This window comes from Hyperolius riggenbachi, chromosome 5 (genome assembly GCF_040937935.1).
Source record: "Hyperolius riggenbachi isolate aHypRig1 chromosome 5, aHypRig1.pri, whole genome shotgun sequence".
Lineage (NCBI taxonomy): Eukaryota > Metazoa > Chordata > Amphibia > Anura > Hyperoliidae > Hyperolius > Hyperolius riggenbachi.
The window spans coordinates 47,812,432-47,832,987 of NC_090650.1; the positions used below are offsets into that span (position 1 = coordinate 47,812,432).

Below are 20,556 nucleotides of genomic sequence, written 5' to 3' on the forward strand. Positions count from 1 at the left end.
GATCGATGGCTGAAATCGACCAGCGTAGGGTCGATTCACAAATTACTTGTTTCAAATAGTGCAGTCCTGTGTCTGAGAACAATGGCGCACACCCACACAAACATGCGTAAAACATACAAACTCCAAGGAGATAGTGGTCAGGCCAGGAATTAAACCTTGGAATCTGTAAGGCAGGACTGCTGGCCATTTAGCCACTGTGAAGTGCATCAGAATGGTATGGTGTGTGGCAGGCAATAGTATGTATTGTCCTCTGCTTCCCTTCACATGCTGTTTTCATTTCCAGCCTGCACTTGTCAACATGAGCAACAGGGGTGGCCAAGAAACACAGGGAGAGCTTAGCTCAGTATCACTGTACATAAGTCAATTCAGTATCAATTCTAGCCCTAGCACAGCTGCAGCATTTTGTGGGTAGCATTACTAGTTGTCCGATGGCCTTGCCCACCTGTAAGACGCACCTAGGTTTAGAGGATAAATACCAGGGGAAAAAATATACTAAGCCTGGTGCAGCCATGGTGCAGGGGCGTTTTGAGGATGTTCTCCCCCAATTATTATGTTTCCCTTGTAACTCTTGTGTCCCCCTTGTACCTTTTGTTTCCTCCTTGTCCCCTTTGTAACTTTTGTGTCCTCCTGTGTCCGGCTTGTGCCCCTTATGTCCAGCTTGTGCCCCCGCCCCCAGCTTGTGCCCCCTGTGTTCAGATTGTGCCCCCTGGCAGGGCCGGTTTAAGCAACAATGGGGCCCCAGGGCCCCCCCAACAGATACCCCGGAGCAAAAATTGGCATTAAGGGACCTTTTTGCAGCTGGTATAGTCAGGGTTTGAATCCCCAATCGGTCGGAACTTCACATTCTGGCTACCCCAGCCTGCATGGGGGACAAGGGGTTAAAAAGTTTCAGGAGGGGGGACCCCACATAATTTAAAAAAAAATTCCACACTCTAAACATAAAAAAAAAATTGGGAAAATAGGAAAAAAAATGCCAGGGATCTTCATACAGCCATATTGCGGCTGTATAGCGATCCCTGGCAAAAGCGCTGCGGCTGGGTATGGACCCCCTGGAAACCCCGTATTGCTCTTTCTTTTGATACACATAAAATTACACTACCGTTAGGTACTAAAAGTGACATTTACCGCATTTAAAAGTATACTTTTTTCCTTTGAAACTTTAAAATCGATTTTCTCTAAAACTATAAGGTCTTTTTGAAAAATTGTTTTTTCCTCTTATTCCCAATGATCTCCTTAACATATCCTGCAAATTTAGGGTTTCTAGAATTTAAGGTGGATTTGCTATTAACCATTAAAGTCGGCTGGTTTTTAAATGTATTTTTTTCCTTTGAAAACTGTAAAATCGATTTTCTCAAAAACTACCAATGTAGCAAAAAAGAAGAAGGAGGTGCACAAGGTCCTTATAATGGGTTACTCCGGAGTGCTCAAAGCCCAACAAAACAGTTCCACCAAGCCAGTATTGTATAGATACAAGCGGCTGGGCACATCCAGTAAAAAACAAACTTTATTTGTATCCAGTTAAAATGTGTACATCCACAGCAGCAATGCAGCAGGAGAGAGAGGGGTTAGCATGGAAAGAGGTCGACAGCTGTTTCGCACCCTGCAAATGGGCGCTTCGTCAGGACAAAAACTATAAGTCGATTTGAAATTTTTTTTCCTCTTGTAGCCACTGGGGGCCCCTACAAGCTCTGGGGCCCTGGGGCAGCTGCCTCCTTTGCCTCTATGGTAGCGCCGGCCCTGCCTGTGTTCAGATTGTGCCCCCTGTGTCCAGTTTGTCTCCCCGTGCAGAGTAAATGCACAGCAGAAGCAGCAGTGTGTGTCTCTCTTGCTCCGGCGCCTCCATGCAAGGCTAGGCCGAGGCAGAGGAGAGAGGGCTCGTTTCCACTGTTGTGGTGCGGAATCGCCTGGATTCCACCGCGGACGAAATCGCATGCGGATGCGTTTCCGCATGCGATTTCGCATGGCTAAGAAGCAGGCGAATTTAACCATGTCACTGCCTGTGTAAATTTCCATAGCATTACATGCGAAATCGCGGCGAAAACCGCATGACAAAGCCGCATGCGATTTCCCTATTAAAAGCATTGCGGCCGCACGCGAAATCTGACGGCTCTGCTGTGCAGATTTCCCCCGCACACCAAAACGCACCCGCACGAAGCACAAGTGGAAACAATCCCATCCACTTGTATTGCCTATGCGGATTCGCTATAGTGGAAACGAGCCCAGAGAGGCTACAGCCTCGGGGCGCAGTGTAGGAGTGGCAGTGTAGGGGGAGGTGCGAAACTCATTTAGCTATCATTCCCTTATTGTGTTTGAAGCAGAGAAAAATAAGAAAAAGGGGATACATGGCAGTGACTGCAAGCCAGATAACTAGAGAGTAAGGTGTTGGGGGCCCTGGTGCGCCACTTAGTCTAATAGCAATCAGTGTGTGACGACTTGGGTGGGAGGGATGGAGGGGCGCACTTTGATGTCTCAGCCTTGGGTGCTGGAGGACCTTTGTCCCAGCTCTGTCTCCACTCAATAAACAATGCATTCTCTGCCTCACGGAAGTCATGGGGTGGAGGCGCCCGGAGCAGGCGAGATATGCGCTGCTACTTCCCTGCACATTACTTTGCACACTGAGGAGCACAGGACAGGGAGTCTGCTGGTGGTTCATATCAGGGGGCGTTCGTTAGTCAGGTACTCCCTGTATTCGGTCCATAAGATGCACTGACTTTTTCTCCCCACTTTTGTTGGGGACAAAGAGTGTCTTATGGTGTGAAAAGTAGGGTAGTTCCATGAGAGCTTTGGGTTTCCCTGTAGCCGGAGGAGCTGAGTGGCTGGAATTATAGCTCATAGTATCCAGCAGCCTCCATCTGTCTGTCCTGTAATGGCTTGCAGTATGCTGTAAGATCTTTATACATCACCTCTTCTGTGCCCCCTCATTCCCTCGCCTTGGCAGGCTGCTTACAGGCTTCTACCAAATAAGCAGCTGGGATTTATTTACTGTGATTAAGAAAGCATTTGAAAGTGGATATCTAATGTTTTAATACAAACATTTAAAAGTTTTTTCTAATCATGCAAGGGTTACATTTGCTTTGTGCCAGTGTCAGTGGGGGCTGTGCATGATATGCATTTATTGGCCACTATGAGGAACTCTGCTCAGCAGGCCGGGGTAAAGAGGGCTCATTCTGCATTCTGTAGAGTAACTCCAATCACAGAAATGGGACATTTCAGCTGACAGTATTAAAGTGAATAGCCTATCACGCTATTTAGATTATATGACACAATTGCTGTACACATGCGTCCGACCCTCGCTATTGCTTCTTGGCTCCTGAATGAGCAGGTTGGAGAAACATCTCTCTAAGTCATACATGTCAAACTCCGGCCCGTGGGCCAAATTTGGCCTTCGGAGCCATCAGTTTTGGCCTTCAGGTGGTTTCCCCACTTTGCATTATGTTTGGCCCACTCTTGACCCCCAGAGAAACTGTATTGGAGGGTAAGCTCTAGATCACCAGGGAAGCCATATGGGGAGGATGAAAGCACTAGACACCAGGGAACTGTATAGGAGAGGGCAGGGGGCCACTAGACACCAGGAAACTGTATAAGGGAGAGAGGAGCACTAAACATCAGGAAATTGTATAGATGAAGGAGGACCACTAAATATCAGAGAACTGTATGGGGGATGGAGGGGGGGGGGGGCTATTAGACACCAGGGAACTTTATAAGGGAGAGGGTGGCCACTAGACATTGATGTCGGCCTGCAACTTGGTCCCAAAGCTGAATTTTGGCCAACTTTGTATTTGAGTTTGACACCCCTGCTCTAGGTGATCCCATCTGATTGTGTTTACACAATCTGCCTGCGTAGAGAGTCACTAAAGAGCTGAAGGAGGGGATGGTCGCAACTGCCAGACTCCCTCTACATTGGGTTTCAGCGCTTGACATGCAGCGGCAGAGATTTGCAATACAGTATGTCGTGTCTGAGCATTGGCTGCAACCACACTCAGATGTGACTCCATGGAGGGAGAAGGGGGCTGCCTGTCCTCCACAGGTCCTAACAAGCGCCCAGCTGGTGCAAGAGAGCAGCTGACGGGTGAGGAATTCACCGCTTACCGCTCCCTGTATGAAAGAGGCCTTATAGACACTCTTCAGCAGCAGTTTGGGCTGATGACAGATAAGTGTACTTATGGTTGAGGCTCAATATTAAAACTAGGCCTAGCTAATACAGTACTATACCGCCACTGCCATATCAATTTGTGCCATGTACTGATGAGGGCCAAAAGTCAGAAACAGGCTGTCTACATTTGGGGTTGATGTGGCTGTGTAATATTTGAAGCTATAGGCTTGCTATACACCAGCATTTCTGGATGCTAGCCTGGCTTTCAGGGGCATAAAGAGATAATTTGCATATTCAGTAGTGGTGCATTGTGGGTAACCACAAATGTTCACATAAAGGGAACCTTAAACCTGTTAAATAAACAAAGTTTCACTACCTGGAGCTTCCCGAAGCCCCCTGCAGCCGTCCTGTGCCCTTGCTGGCTCACGAGTGTCCTCCGTTCCCTGACGCGGGTTAGTTTCGTTTTCGGCCGAATAAGAGTTGGCCCCCGGCAACGCCAATTGTTCTTCATACTGCGCCTGTGCAGGATGCGCTTGACGGCTGAAAGGCAAAGAACAATTTGCGTTGCCGGGGGCCGACTCTTATTCGTCCGAAAACGAAACTAACCCGTGGCGGGGACTGGAGGACACACGTGAGCCAGCGAGGGCACAGGACGGCTGCGGGGGACTTCGGTGAAACTTTGTTTATTTAACAGGGTTAAGGTTCCCTTTAAAGCTGAATTATTGCAAGTTTCCTTCTGTTTTATAGGACAACTGAAGTGAGAAGACTATGGAGGCTGCCATGTTTATTTCCTTTTAAACAATACCAGTTGCCTGGCAGCCCTGCTGGTCTGTGTGGCTGCAAAAGTGTCTAAATAACACCAGAAACAAGCATGCAGCTAATCTGTCAGATCTGACAATAATGTCAGAAACATCTGATCTGCTGCATGCTTGTTCAGGGTCTATGGCTGAAAGTATTAGAGGCAGAGGATCAGCAGGATAACCAGGCAACTGGCATTGCTTAAAAGTAAATAAACATGGCAGCCTCCATATCCCTCTCACTTCAGTTGTACTTTAAGAAGGCAAATCACACCAAGCATTGCTTTTTAGTAGGAGGGCTGTTCGGTCTGTTTTGGCCCCCTATACATTCCTAGTGGTTTGGGTCACCCCGAGCTGCTTGGTTACTCTATGTTCTCCCTGTGTCTGTGTGGGGTTCCTCCGGGCACCCTGGTTTCCTCACACATCCCAAAACATACAGATAAGTTAATTGGCTTTCCCCTAAAAATTGGCCCTAGACTACGACACATACACTACATGATGCATACATAGACATAGGACTATGGTAGGGACTAAATTGTGAGCCCCTCTGAGGGACAGTTAGAGACAAGACAATATACTCTGTACAGCGCTGCGTAATATGTAGCGCGGCACTATATAAATACTAAAAATAAATAATAATTTTCTGCATTCTACTATATATCGTTACGGTTCCTCTTTAATGTATGTATGTATGGTTATTGTATATATGCCTGTATACCACCTGTGATGGCATTGTGTGCCCGGCTGATGAGGCGTTACATTCTTGAGGGATTACTGCTCCATGGAGATGCGTAGGACGACAGAACAGTCTATCCAGAAACTGGGTGGAGGAGAGGTAGAAGAAACCAGCACTTTATTTTCTATTGCAGTTTGGCTGATGTCTGTTCTTCAGCCACCACAATTACCATTCTCCACTCTAGTCTGTAATTACTTTCTTAATCAGTTACAAAAGATGCTTGCCAGACTTTTATCTCTCAGAGAGAAGCACAGACATTTCCACATGGGCTCTCTCATTAGAGGCTGCAGATATTGGCACTCAGTCCATTCCATCTACCAGCCTTTCTCACACCCTTTCAAACACAGGCTGAGTTTAAAGTAAACCGAGCACCATTTTTAGCACCCAGGGTATCTCAATAGCACATGAAAAATGAATACTAACAATGTGGCTCATTACTAAAAAAACATGTATGGCTGATATTGTGGTGAAACCCCTCCCATAGTGTGATGTCATGACCAAGGTGCTGATGTTTTGCTGTCTGTGAACCTCGTTGCATTGTGGGAAATAATGTCTGTTTCTAACCACCAAACACGCAGTATCTCCCTCTGTGCATAGAACTCTCAGTAACGAACATTCCGTACAGATCACCTGGCAGATCTAAAGATGCCACCAGTGATACATTTCAGAAGGTAAATCAGGGAGAGGAAAGATTATACAATGGGCAAATAATGACTTAATAATCTATAAATGAATATTGTAAACAATAAGCAATTTCATTTATATTATTTTCACTACAATTCCTCTTTAACATAACTGATTAACAGAGACACTCTAAATCTCAATTAACTTTATTTTCATTTTGACATTAGCAGCCCGTACCTTTGAAACTTCTAATCATTTTGACACGCATATTTTAAAGTGGATCCGAGATAAACTTTTACTCATTGCATAATTGTGTTCCTTTTATATCGTTTACAGGGCATTCCTCAAGCCAAATACTTTTTTTTGTTTTAATACTCTAATTCCCTATAAACTAAACAAGCCACGCCCACAGCTTCTCCAGTGCCTTGGCCCTCTGAGACCCATGTAGCAAGGGCTTTTGGGAGCTCAGTCTGGGCAGGAGGAGGTGTTACTAGCCAGAGATTTCAGAGGGAGGAGGGGAAGTGAAGTTTTCACAGGCTGAGGGCTGGAGATGCAGAGCATCTTGCCTGTGTAATGATGACAAGCAGAACATGGCTGTTCTCATTGTATCACAGGAAGAAATAATCATATACCGTTGAAGCTGTTTGCAGCTAGATTTGCTGTGTAAACTATCTAAACTTTAGATAAGATATATAGACAAGTTACTTTTTATAGTTAGTTTTTTATTTCGGATCCGCCTTAACAAAGGGAACTTCTGATTATGTTTTCTTTTTATCATAAGCAGATGTTGTGGTCTGTGGAAAGTATACTTTGAGACTTGCTACACAACATACATATAAACTAGCTATTTATTTTTCACTTCCTTGTATTTTACAGGCAAAAAAAGCATTAAAAAACATCCTGCAGAAGTGCACCCACCTTCCAGCGCTTGAACCTCTGCTGCACGACGCTCCCCCCAACATCCTGAAGCACGTGGTGGGCCAGTTCAGTAAGGTAAGGCCTAGTAACAGTGCCGCTTGCGTCTCATTCACACGCTGCAGTGCCAGGCCAGCATTCCAGGGACAATGCAAGAGATGTGTGATCCAGAATGTACATTATAGGATTACAGTTTCCAAGAATGCTGCAGATTGTGCCAGAGGCTTACTATCTTAGCACCGCGAATGTATCTGCATGCCCCAGAGTGTTCATTAATCTTCCTGGCTGCCTCGTGTGCATGGGGAAATATTACAGCTTTTATGTGTATTATAGTCATGAGAGTCAGTGAATCTTAAAAGCCCCGGTCCAGCGAAAAATATTGCTATACTGACTGTTCTCTTACCTTCCCAAGAGTCTTACAGCGTAGGAATAATCGTGTAAAAAAGTACATAAATTATTTTGCTGCTCCATGCTGTCCCCTAATGACAGCGTGTTTCTCATTTCCATACCGCAAGTCTATACTGTCTAAACGCCATCCTCCCACTGGCTGTGGCAATACGCTGTATTGACCCCAACAGGAACGACAGGGGGGGGGGGGGGGGGGGGGGGGGGAGGGTGGAAATAGAATACTTTTTGTGAGAGTTAGTGAGCAGCAGCTAAGTCACCCCTCCCCAAATGACAGCATAGCATTGACTATGTCGGAGGATCCAAACGCACTGTGTTCACAATAACAGCTACTGCTATATATTTGCCTGAGGAAGCAGGTACATCCTACGGAACCCATTGCAAATGTAGCTTTTTTTTGTCCAAATAAAGCTGCTTTTGAAAACAGACCATTGGTAACTTCTGCTGGGAGATAAATCATTTTAGTTATTTTATTCTTGTTGCCACCTGTTTAAACCTACTATTACATTTCCTACTTCCAACCTTGGTGGAGGGTTGTCACCCCTTGTTTCCAGACACTACAGAGGGGTCTGGTTTGTTCTCCCCACGCGCATTTACAGTGCCTTTTAGGGAACCCTTGTTTGTAATACTCTTATTTAAATATGAATCTGCCATTGAAACATACTACACCATGTTAGGCTTTGGGTCTCCCATTTTGTGTTGCCTCAAGCATACACGGAAGCCATGCTGATTAGTAAGTTATCCTGCTGGGCACAATCCTGGAGACATTGCAAGAGAGAGGGGGGGAAAGCAGCTGTATCTGTACTCCAAGTCATTGTCAACAGTAGGAGGAAGGGTAAACTGCAGTTATAGCCAAGTCTTTAATACAGTGGCAGGTAGGATGAGTGGCTTCATGTGACATACTCCCTCCCAGAAGGCATTGCAGCAGGCAATGTGATGTAACAGTCTGTCTCCTGAAGACTACGGAGTCCAAACCAGATGATTTTGATAGGACTATTGCAGGGGTTTCAGTGATTGTGATTTTTTTTCTTTGTTTCTTTTTTTCTTAAATCATAATAAGTGGAGAAACAATATAAAGCATAACATGGGGAGGACGGGACCCCAATCTAGTGTGTATTTGCGGTCTGGTATCAGTGTCAGTAAAACAAAGTTATTGGGTACAAGTTTTTGATTGTCCAATATGCAACCAGTATAAATGCATGTTGAGAAGCAAGGTCCCCATTTGGCCTTTGTTATGTAGATATGGTTACTTCTCCAAGAAAAAAAAATGAAAATCTAAAATTTTTCACACACCACCCCAGCCGTGGTGGACACACTGGTAACTAGTAACTAAAGATGCCCCCAAAAATATTAAATATTTAAAGATTATCCAAAAAGAAGGTAGGTGTTGGCTTACCTTCAATGATGACTATTATTTGGAGCACCAAGCTTTTGATCAGGCGCCTGATGATTTACCTGAGGAAGTAGCTCCATGCCACGAAACGCATTGTTATTTGTCCTAAGTTATCGAACAGTTGTCGTCATTGAAGGTAAGCCTAACAGCTTTTAATTACTTTATATTTCTTGGTTACTTCCAGTTACTAGTTACCAGTGTTTTCTCAATAACTTGTTTGGGTTAAAGTCGATTTTTCTTTTACTATTAATCTAATTAAAAAAAAATAAAAAATCTGTAAATAATATCCTGTCTGAGTTTTATGCCACCACATGTCAGCACTCTAGTGTTACTGTCTGCTCTGCATATTCCTCGAGTCCTCTGCGTGAATATCATTCATATTATGTATCCACAGAATGCAGAGATAAAGCTTGCTGGAGTCATGCTGCTGTCATTGCCTCTCTAAATTGTCAGACACTCAGATAACCAGAAAGAGGGGAAGGGATATCACATGGCCAGCATGCCAGGGACTGTGAACAAGGGGTTGTCTTATTAGTAAGTCATATTCGGAATACCAATTCTGAATAGACTGGAGGAACCAGACTGGTTTACACTTCATAATAATTTTATAATTTCATTTGTGTTCCATGAAAGCAAAAAACAAAACGTGGACTATGGAAAATAGTTTTGACTCACTTTACTGATGAGAGCATCATTTTACCTACATTGTAACACAGGTAGTCCCTGACTTACGAACACCCAACTTATGAATGACCCGCCGATACAAATGGGGCAATAATGTGAAATTTAATTTAATTTTGTTGGAACAAGTCTAAAACATTTTTTTAAGTTTTTGAGAAAACTGATTTTAAAAAATGTAAAGAAAGATGTGTTTTTAAACCGGTAAAATTACATTTTGCTGCAGTACACTTAGGGCACAGAGGGACAGAGGTGACACTGGAGGCACGGGGATCAGAGGTGACACAGAGGGGGACACTGGAGGCATGGGGGGGGGGGAGGGGCATATCATTCCAATAGAGAAAGAACGGCCAAGATAGTTATTTCAGCAGCTTCTGCAGGAGAATGTATAACAACATTTTTGTTAGGATCTCTGTAGGCATGAGTGCAGCATTTTTTTTTCACATTTTGCCTAGAGTTTAGATTTAACCCTTTTCCTGCCAAGCTCTCACTCCCCAATTGACTGATACATGCTTACACACTTTATGAGGCTTTATGTAGACTTTGATCATTGCCTACATATTCCTGTCTGTTCACCATCTGGTTTACCATATCTCCCAACTTTTTCAGTTAAGAAAGAGGAACATTCCAAAGCACGCCCCTGTCACACCTCTAGCCACACCCCTGCCACACCTCTAGCCACACCCAACCACACCTCTAGCCACACCCCTACCACACCTCTAGGCACACCCAACCACACCCCTAGTCATGCATATCACCAAGAATTCCAAAGTAAAAGATGTAGTTTTACTATTTATGCCACAGTTGTCCTTTCTACCATCATTAGCTTTATTTCATAGTAATAATTTCATAATATTAACATTTGAAGTAAGAAATATAAGAAATATATTAATGTAAAGGATGGGAATAAAGTTTAGAGTCAATTTACAACAATTTTCAAGAGAAAAATATATATATTTACATAGATCTGTACATCAGTCCTGAAAGAGGGACAAATGGGGAAGAAAAAGGGACAGAGGGATTTGGTTCCCAAAGAGGGACTGTCGCAGTGGCGTAACAATAGGGGCTGCAGCCCCTGCATCTGTTTAAACAGGAAGTAGTGTGAGGCACTTAGAGATCGGACCTCCGCGGTGGATAGAGGTATGTGTTCCTGCCTGCTGCCACTAATTGATGTAGGAGGGGAGCGCACTGAGGGGAGAGCCCGAGTTGAGGAGGGGGACTTTCCCCCTTCCCCGCCGATGTGTGGCCACGCTTTCCCCTCATGCTGCGACCCCTCCTGCCCCCAAAACAGCCCTGAGGGTGGAGGAGGGGCATCCAAATTTTTGCAAGGGGGGCGGGGATTTCTAGCTGCGCCCCTCACTGTCACTTCACAAAAGGGACAGTTGGGAGCTATGGGTTTACAACACATACAGATATTCAACTTGTGTTTGTATTTATAAAATGTAATGAATGAACCTTTATAGCATTTGAGAAAATCGAGACGGGGCAGCTGAAGAAGAAAAATAAGGAAAGGGCATTTTCCTCTAAAGCAAGGATTGTCCTTCGGTACAATTGGGAGCTGTGCCGTCTCCCGGAGAGGAGCAGTTTGGAGCTGTGAATTGTCCGGGAGGGGCTGTTTAGTATGTTGTTCTGCAATTTATGGCTGGTACACACCATGCAATTTTTAATTTAGATCTGATGCTAGTGAATGATCAGATCGGTTTTCAGATCTGACATTGATATAGGAGTTTGCTAGTTGCTAGTGTACACACATATACGTTTTTTTTTTTTTTCTAATTCGTTTCAGATTTCTGATCATTTTTCAGATTGGATATTGATGGATCGAAAATGGATCGAAAGGACGTATACATGGAATGATAGCCACTATTTTGATAGATTTATTTTGAGCTTTGGATCGGTCGATGGCAATCAGTAGGCTGCACGGGTAGTCCCTGAGTTGCGAATACCCGACAAACAACCCACTGATATGAACGGCCCAATCCTGTTGCAATGACATCACTTCAAACTTCCCCCAAGTCTCGGCGCGCATTCTATATTGCTGCTCCCCAGCAGAAGCAGTTCTGCTTTCACCTCCCAGCCGAGTCCAATGATGTGTGATGTGTGTCCTCCTCTTTTCCACAACCTGCTAGCTCTAATACCAACATTTCTTCCTGTTTGTCATATGAAATGCACAGGAGCAGGAGGCGGAATGGACAGACACACAGCTCTGGACTCCAGTTGGAAGGTGAGACCAGCACTGCTTCTGCAAGGTTGGGGAAGCACAGGACAGGCAAGAGGTAGCACAGGGAACAGAAAGAGGCAAGGGGGACAGAAAAGTGGCACAGAGGGACAGAATGGTGGCATGGAAGGAAGAAAGGTGGCACAGAGGAACAGAAAGATGGCACAAGGGGACAAAGGAGGGGCACAAGATGATAGAATGTGACACAGGAAGATGGAAGGAGGCACAAAGCAGGTTTCACCAGAGGGGGACACTAGAAGCTCAGAGGAACAGAGTGGGGACACTGGAGGCAGAAGTTGCACAAAGGAGGCACAGGGGAACCGGGGGGAGGGAGGGTGAAGGCAAACGGGGGCACAGGGGACAGAAAGGGAACAATGTTCCCGACTTACTAAAGGATTCAGGTTAAGAATAAATCTGAAGTCCCTGTCTTGTTCGTTAACTGGGGACTAACTATATATTTTGCCCGGTCCAATCTTTTTCTCGATCGGAAATCTGAATATGAAGTAAAAATTGCATCGTGTGTACCAGCCTTATGCTGGGCATACACAGCTCGATTTTGAGCCATTATGATGGCTTGATAGATCATTTCCGACATGTCCGATCTCCGGCCTGATCTTTCGCCGCTTGATTCAGGATTGCAGTGGATGGAGAAAGATAAGAAAAACAAGCGGAAGATAAGAGAATTGACTGCAGAATCGAGTGGCAAAAACGAGCCGTGTATGCCCAGCATTAAAGCGCTAGCATTCATCAGATTATGCTGCAGAGAGCCAGAGCAGTGCATTTCTGCAGGTAGCCTCTCAGCAGTGAAAACGCCATGGAGATTTAATGCCTCCCTTCACACACAGAGATCCCAGCTAGGCTTCCCTGCTTTTTAATGAGGCACTGAAAGTTATGAACTTGAAATAATTGCAGGGCGGCTCACAGGCACACTCTACACAAGTGGAATGCTGCCTTGGGGCATGACAGCCCATGAAATCATTTCTTTAATAAAGAAAGATGGGATATTAAAGGACTCTTTTTGTCTCATTAGGTAACAGCAGACCACAGCTGCACAGCTTGTTCTAAATATAACACGGATTTTTTTTTCTTTATATAAAGTGGCTTTTATCCAATCTGGCTTCCCGGCGAGCTCTGCATTATTTGATGCAGACAGGCAGCCACATTTGGGGTGAAGTCCCAAAACACAGTTGTGGCCTTTAGATTACATGTCAGTCTCTAGCAGGCAACTGGAAAACTTGGGTAATAATTACATAATTCATGCATAAGAAAGCTCTGAGTTATATCAGGCGGCTATCAGCATGGAGCCCGAGGTCAGAGAGCCTGACAGGCCAGAGGATTGCAATGCACAAGCAGATAGGAAGCTGATTGCTAGACCATTACTGGGGAAACTGGAGGGAACTTTTTGTCTTTTTAAGACACTGAACCGAAAAAAACGAATGATATAATGAATTGTATGTGTAGTACGGATAATTAATAGAACACAAGTAGCAAAGAAGAGAGTCTCATATTTATATTTTACATTATATAGTTTTTTTTAATAACATTGCATTATTCTCTACTATTTGCAGTTTACAAACTATACTCTGTATTTTAAACTATGAAGCAGAGCTAATGACCCTTTGAACTTCCCTGAAGAAAAAAATCTTATCTGAAATTGTCTTTCACGCTTTCTATCATGTATAAGTGCTCCAGAAAACAGCACTGTAGCTGACCAAGTTGGGTCGGAGAGCTCAGAGAAGCTCTTTTGCATAGATAATAAGTTTCTTAACTTTCTTAACTCGTCCTGTACTCGAAAATAAAATGAGACTCATATCTGTGCTACTGATGCTCTATTTCTTAGCTGTACTACACATACAAGTCATTATATCATAAGTTTATTTTTCACTTCAGATTCCCTTTAAATGCTCCAGAAATTTAGTACTGCGATTACCTCTGCCAAAAGCAATAAAGTTGGCACCTGATAAATACAATACATGTTAAAGAGACTCTGTAACAAAATTTTCATCCTTATTTCTTATATCCTATAAGTTCCTATGCCTGTTCGAATGTGGTCTGGATTACTGCAGCCTTTCCTAGTTGCACAGTGGCTGTATTATCTCTGTTATATAATCTAATCTTCTCTCCTGTCGGGTCTGTCGGGCTCAGGCAGTCTGGCTGGAATGTGCAGGTCTGCTCGTGATTGGATAGAAGCTATACACACCCTCTCCAGGCCCCCTGCAATCTCTGTGTGACTCACACACTCTGCTTACTTGAGCCTATCACAAGCTTTTAGCAGCCATGTCTTTTGTTTGTAAACACTGCCTAAAACTGGCAATTACAAGCCAGGTTTGCAGCAGAGAGTGGCAGAAACAGCACAGAGGGGCCCAGGAGAACATAATGAATAGAATGGTATGCTTTTTATTGTAAGAATTTTAGAGTACAGATTCTCTTTAAAGTCAGTACTCACAAAGCAATTTTTGCAGTGACTTTTTCGCGACGGGCGACGTTTTTTTTTCCACTACATTTGTTTTTCGTGATATCATGAAACATCATGTAACAAATTGTTAAACGTTGTTTTGTTTTCCCTATCCACTTTTCTAATGTGGGTGATCTTGCATTCTTCCAATTATCAATATTATGCTTTTTTCAACTATGGCACCGACTTATTTTATTCGTGTGCTACTTATATAGTCTTTTTTTTGTCCGCAATGCTTCCTCCACTGTAAGATGAAAGTTTTCATTTGTCAATTTTTTTGTGAAGTCGATTATGTTGTTCCAATATTTTTACTGAGGGGCAAGAACACCACATGTGTACTGCTGTCCCGCCTCCCTTTAAACGCCTCCTAAATTGAGTCCTAAATTTTTTAATTATTTGACCACCTTTGAGGCCAATTCAAAGTTTGGCTTACTCCTTTCTCCCTTTGGTGCAGTATGAGGGAGTATCTATATTCTGTAGGATTTAAAAATATATGTAAATTAGATAGTGTTTTTTCCAAATGTTTGTCTGCTAGAATTTGTTTTTCAAAAATGTTCAATTTCCTCCTTACCTTTCTTTTTGTTCTAGTTTGTGCAGGTAGCTTTGAGCTTGTAGGATCCTCCATAATTTCCTGTGCTCAGAATTTTCTAGCACACGGGGTATTCCCAACACCTTGTCGCTTCTAAGATTGATGAAGCGTGTTTTTACACTTAATTTGTTGTTAACAAACCATGCCGCTATTAAAGGAATACTTAAGTGTCCTAAAAAAAATGACTTGTACTCACCCGGGGCTCCCCTCAGCCCCCTGCAGCTGATCGGTGCCCTCGCCGTGTCTCTCCGACGCAGCTGGAATCGCCGGTGGCCACTTCCGGTTTCGCCGTCACCGGCCGACAGGCTGGGAACGCGGCTGATTAGCCGCGTTCCCGGTCGCAATAGCGCCTTCTTTAATGCTATTGCGGCTGGGAACGCGGCTAATCAGCTGCGTTCCCAGCCTGTCGGCCGGTGACGGCCAAACCGAAAGTGGCCGCCGGCGAGTCCAGCTGCATCGGAGAGACACGGTGAGGGCACCGTTCAGCTGCAGGGGGCTAAGGGGAGCCCCGGGTGAGTACAAGTCATTTTTTTTAGGACACTTAAGTTTTCCTTTAATGCCGGAGGAAAGTCTGGGTTCTCTCTCAATGAGGTAATGGGAATGGCCCAGTTTCTTTGTGCCTCCACAGTATGTCATGTTTTCATAGTAGGCTTAGTCAACAGGATGGTGGATGCAGAGTACCCCCTATATATATTGTTCGGTAACCAAGAGAAAATGGAGTTGAAGCTGCACTCCTCCTCCTCCAACCAAGGCCAAATTTTATTGGTGTGATTTGTAGAGGTTTCTGTTTTCTAGGCCAAGACTCTCGCAAGATGTAAACTTATAATAGTAGTTTTTTATATTAGGTGCTAACAAGCCTCCCATCTTCCTTCCCCTCGCTGCCAGGTTGTAGTTTATTCTTCGTTTGGATCTGCTCCGTATAAAGTTTTGGAATATTTTATGCCAGCTTTTGAACCAAGTTCTGGGTAGGGACATCGTGATGCTCCACGGGATATTTATTCTGCCAATAATATTAACCACTTCCCCTCCCCCGGGACAAGTAACTACGTCCCTGCAAAATCCCATATCTCCTTGCAGGGACATAGCCACTACCTCCCTCCCTGCCACGTGCTCCCGCTCGCCTCTCGCACTCATTACCGCCAGCGATCGCTAGCCGGGAGATCAATGAATAGGAACACAGTTCCCATTCATTGATCTAAGTCCCTGTGTGAATGACTACTGCCATCCATGAGACGGCGTTGTCATTCCCAAAAGCCGATACTTACACCTCCACGTCCCCAATCGTTCTCCCAATTTTTTTTACAGTAGCATTTATTATTTTAAATCTATAATGGCCGAAAACTGAGAAATAATGAATTTTTTCATTTTTTTTCTTATTTTTCCTGTTAAAACACATTTACAATAAAATAATTCTTAGCAAAAATTACCCCCCAAAGAAAGCCTAATTGGTGGCGAAAAAAACAAGGTATAGATTGTTTTGTTGTGATAAGAATTAATAAAGTTAAAGGCTAATGAATGGAAGGAGCGCTGACAGTTGAAAATTGCTTTGTTTTTTTAAGGGGAAAACCCCTTGGGGGTGAAGTGGTTAAAGTATGGGCGATCCCAGGCCAGTCGTTTTTTAGTTACTTTCTTAAAGAGACTCCGTAACAAAAATTGCATCCTGTTTTTTATCATCCTACAAGTTCCAAAAGCTATTCTAATGTGTTCTGGCTTACTGCAGCACGTTCTACTATCACCATCTCTGTAATAAATCAACTTATCTCTCTCTTGTCAGACTTGTCAGCCTGTGTCTGGAAGGCTGCCAAGTTCTTCAGTGTTTTGGTTCTGTTATGAACTCCCCCTTCCAGGCCCCTCTATGCACACTGCCTGTGTATTATTTAGATTAGGACAGCTTCTCTCTTCTCTCTTATCTTTTACAAGCTGGATAAATCCTCCAGTGAGCTGACTGGGCTTTCACATACTGAGGAATTACATACAGGCAGAGCTGTCTGCACTCTGCAGGAAGAAACAGCCTGACACTTCAGTGGATGATAGCTGCAGAGGGAAAGAAACACACAAATGATCTCTTGAGATTCAAAAGGAAGGCTGTATACAGCCTGCTTGTGTATGAATGTATTTTCTATGTGTGGACATACTGTACATCAACCTACTTCCTGTTTTGGTGGCCATTTTGTTTGTTTATAAACAAACTTTTTAAAACTGTTTTTAACCACTTTTAATGCGGCGAGGAGCGGCGAAATTGTGACAGAGGGTAATAGGAGATGTCCCCTAACGCACTGGTATGTTTACTTTTGTGCGATTTTAACAATACAGATTCTCTTTAAAGAAGTTGTGGAACTTCGTTTTGAATAAATTGTCAAGGTTGTTGCAGAGGTTTATGCCTAAGTATTTAATTATATAGTTATTCCATGAGAAGTTGATATGTTCTCTGATTTCATGTTGAGTTTTTGCTGTGCAGCCTACACTAAGAATTGCTGTTTATTCTTTATTAAGTTGGAATGTTTACAAAAGTGATCTAAGATTTCTTGGCATTTCATAATCGACTTTACTGGTTCAGTTAATATTAGGAGTAAATCATCTGCATATGCTAGTATTTTAATGTGTTCTTCCTTTGTTTTGATTCCTTTAATATTGTTTTCTTGTTGAATCATTTGTATTGCCGGTTTCAGGCTAAAGTTAAACAGCCAGGAGCGCAGTGGGTAGCCCGGCCTAACTCCAGTTAGGAAGCGATTCCTGGAAAAAAGAAACAGATACTCACCTCAGGAGAGGGAAGGGCCTGGGTCCTATAGAGTCTTCCCATTCCTCTCCTGGTCCCTCCATTCTACTGCAGGCTCCTCTGTTCGCCAAGGGAGGCTTTCGGAAGTCTTTGGGTGCTCCCGAAGACTTAGGAAGCGGCAGAGAGCAGTCTCCAACTCATGGGTCAGAGACTACTAACAAGGGAACCAGGAAAGGAACTGGAAGGCTCGATAGGACCCAGAACCTTCCCTCTATTTAGGAATCTGTCTTCTTTTTAGGAATCACTTCAGACTCCATTTAATCTGTCTGCCTTTGATCCATCTATTTTGATCCCATCCGATCTATCAACTCCAACATTTTGTATCTTTACTTCAGATGGATTCTCAAATGTCAAGTTGATCCATAGTACCGCTGACAAATGATTCACAAATAAATGTTTTTTAGGACGTCTGCTACTCAGTCAACAGAAACTTTCTGACCACTGCTCAGAAAGCCATGGAAATAAGTAACGGGCCTTATCGTCATTCCAGTATGTTGTAATCCCAATTATAGAACAATTGCCTGCACTTGTGATATACCTTTATCCGTCTTTGTATTCCCATGTGGCCAGGGCTGAGGGGAAACAGATTGGTCTGAGGTACAGATGCATTCCAACACAGCAATAAAAGTCAAACAGATTTAGTGATATCAGAGGTTGTAAAGCCCAGGCACTAGATAGGGAGATAAGGTGTGCTAAGCTCGTAAAGATCTAATTGAGGTATTAAACAAATAATCAGCATTGTGTGAACTTATAGTTTTTCCCCCTGTGTGTGTAGGGCACAAAGCTCATAGATCCCTCTGCCCCCCTTTCCCCACACAGCTGGGACTACGAGGAAGGGTTAATGAAACAAGTTATTTAGAGGTCCTCTCCGGCAGCCAAAAATACTCTGGAAGCACTCATTGCTGCATTCTTTCCTTCATTAGGTATAAGACCATATCGAGGCTTCCTTGACAGATGTAGATAGAAGGGGTCGCTGTTATGTATGGTACTATCCAGGGCACGAGCACCAGCCCTAATTGATGACTTTCACAGTTTCCCTACAACAGAATGTCGGTTGCAGGAGTTACTGTGGGTGAGACACTGGATGCCTTATGTAAACAGCCATTAGGAAACATTCATAGAAGTATGTGTAAAAATTCTTGCATAGAACAGCCCTGCCTTCTTACAACAGAAAGTATTTCATGTTGTCGTTTCCTCCCCAGATTTATAAAACAAAAGATTTTGGAACTGATAGAGTGGGTGGGCCATACAAATATTCCTCTGTGGTCATTCACAGTTCAGAAATCCACAAAGCGCTTTCTAGTCATGGCTATGCTGCCAGTGGTGGCGGTGCTTGCTTGATAAGTAGCAGGTGAAGCTGCTGTGTGATTGTATTTACCATATGCAGGGAATTTTTTTTATTACTTTCCCTGACACAAAAACTTTTCTGAAGGGAAATGAAAGTACAGGTGTGGTGCTCCTCTCCTTGAGCAATACCAGCCCACATGGTCAGTAACATAAGGGAAACTGAAAGGGGGGGCAGTACATAAAATATATTTTATTTGAACAAATAACCTTTTTTGGTACTGGTATACATTTTCTTCATGTCTGTTCTTTTTCGGAACGGTTGAAGAGATCAGCAGCACCACGTAGATGTATTCAAGCTCTTTATTGCATAAAGATAGCGCCCAGGGACAGCGACAGACGCTGTTTCGGAGACAAGCTCCTTCCTCAAGCTGTATAGGCTCACTCAAAAGAGGTAACAAACACAAAGGCATTTATATACAATTTCAGTAGGGTCACATGGACCAATCAGGTAACATCACAATACAAAAAAACATACGTGTCCAATCACAGGGCAAAACATAATGAGAGGACCTGATGGGAAACAGATATGTAAATCAGCAGCCGTTATCACAGCATGATTTAAAAAGTGTCATAACCCCAATGGCCAATCAGCACTTACCAAGTCAGGAGGACCTGATGGGAAACCACAGCAATGTCATAACGCTCCTCCCAATCTCCCAGGGGGCAATGCGAGAAGCGTACTGCTGAAAAACGGAACGAATGACGTCATGACGTCATCCGTTTCCATGCGTAAAAGCGTCCTAGCGATGCGTAAAAACGTACGCATAATATTTTCAATAGCATCCATGCGTAAAAGCGTCTTAACGATGCGTAAAAGCGTACGCGTACAAAAAGTACTCCGTGCGTAAAAACGTCCAAACCACGCGCCAAAGAACGCAAAAAAAACGCGGGAAAAAAAAAACGTACGCGCAAAATCAAACACAGAACCATACAGAATAGCCGCCACGCCGAACGCAAAAACACGCAAACCGGCGCACAAAACGCATGTAATGCAGAACAAGCTGACGAAGTCAGCTCATCAGATGATGACCAAAAGCAAAAAAATGCTAGTGCTGTGGTAAAGTAAGGCTGAGTGTGCCATGAGGAATAATCACCCTTAGGCTCCCTGCACACTGCAAATCCGTTTTCCGATTCCGATTCCGATTTTCCTTGAATACATTCAACAGAAAAACGGATCAAAAAACGCAGCATGCAGTTAAGATTAAAAATCTGAATCGGAATCGGATGTAAAAACAGATAAGCGGAATCGGAATCTGAAATGCATGCAGTGTGCAAGAGGCCTTATAAGTAAATCGTTGTATTAGATGTAAAAAATACAATAACAATAAAGGAACCTGCACATCACAAAATAGCAACCCCCAGAATACTCAAAGTGTAACCACAAGGGAAACACACATAGCTGGACTCGGCAGTCAGCACACCGCCGACGCAGCATAGCAGACCGCACACAAATATGTAAGGGCACAATATATCAATGAATCTTATACTCAAATAGGATATAAAAGTTTAAATGCAAAAAGATAGGTCATA

At 43.6% G+C, this 20,556-nt stretch overlaps 1 protein-coding gene across 1 annotated transcript in view; it reads left to right on the plus strand.

Annotated features, from left to right (window-relative positions):
* The window catches only part of SPAG6 (sperm associated antigen 6), a 202,451-nt gene that overhangs the window by 156,162 nt on the left and 25,733 nt on the right, over positions 1–20,556 (plus strand). The window contains exon 9 of the mRNA XM_068235608.1: positions 7,127–7,243. Coding sequence (XP_068091709.1) covers positions 7,127–7,243 — 117 coding nt within the window. The remainder of the gene's footprint in view (positions 1–7,126; positions 7,244–20,556) is intronic.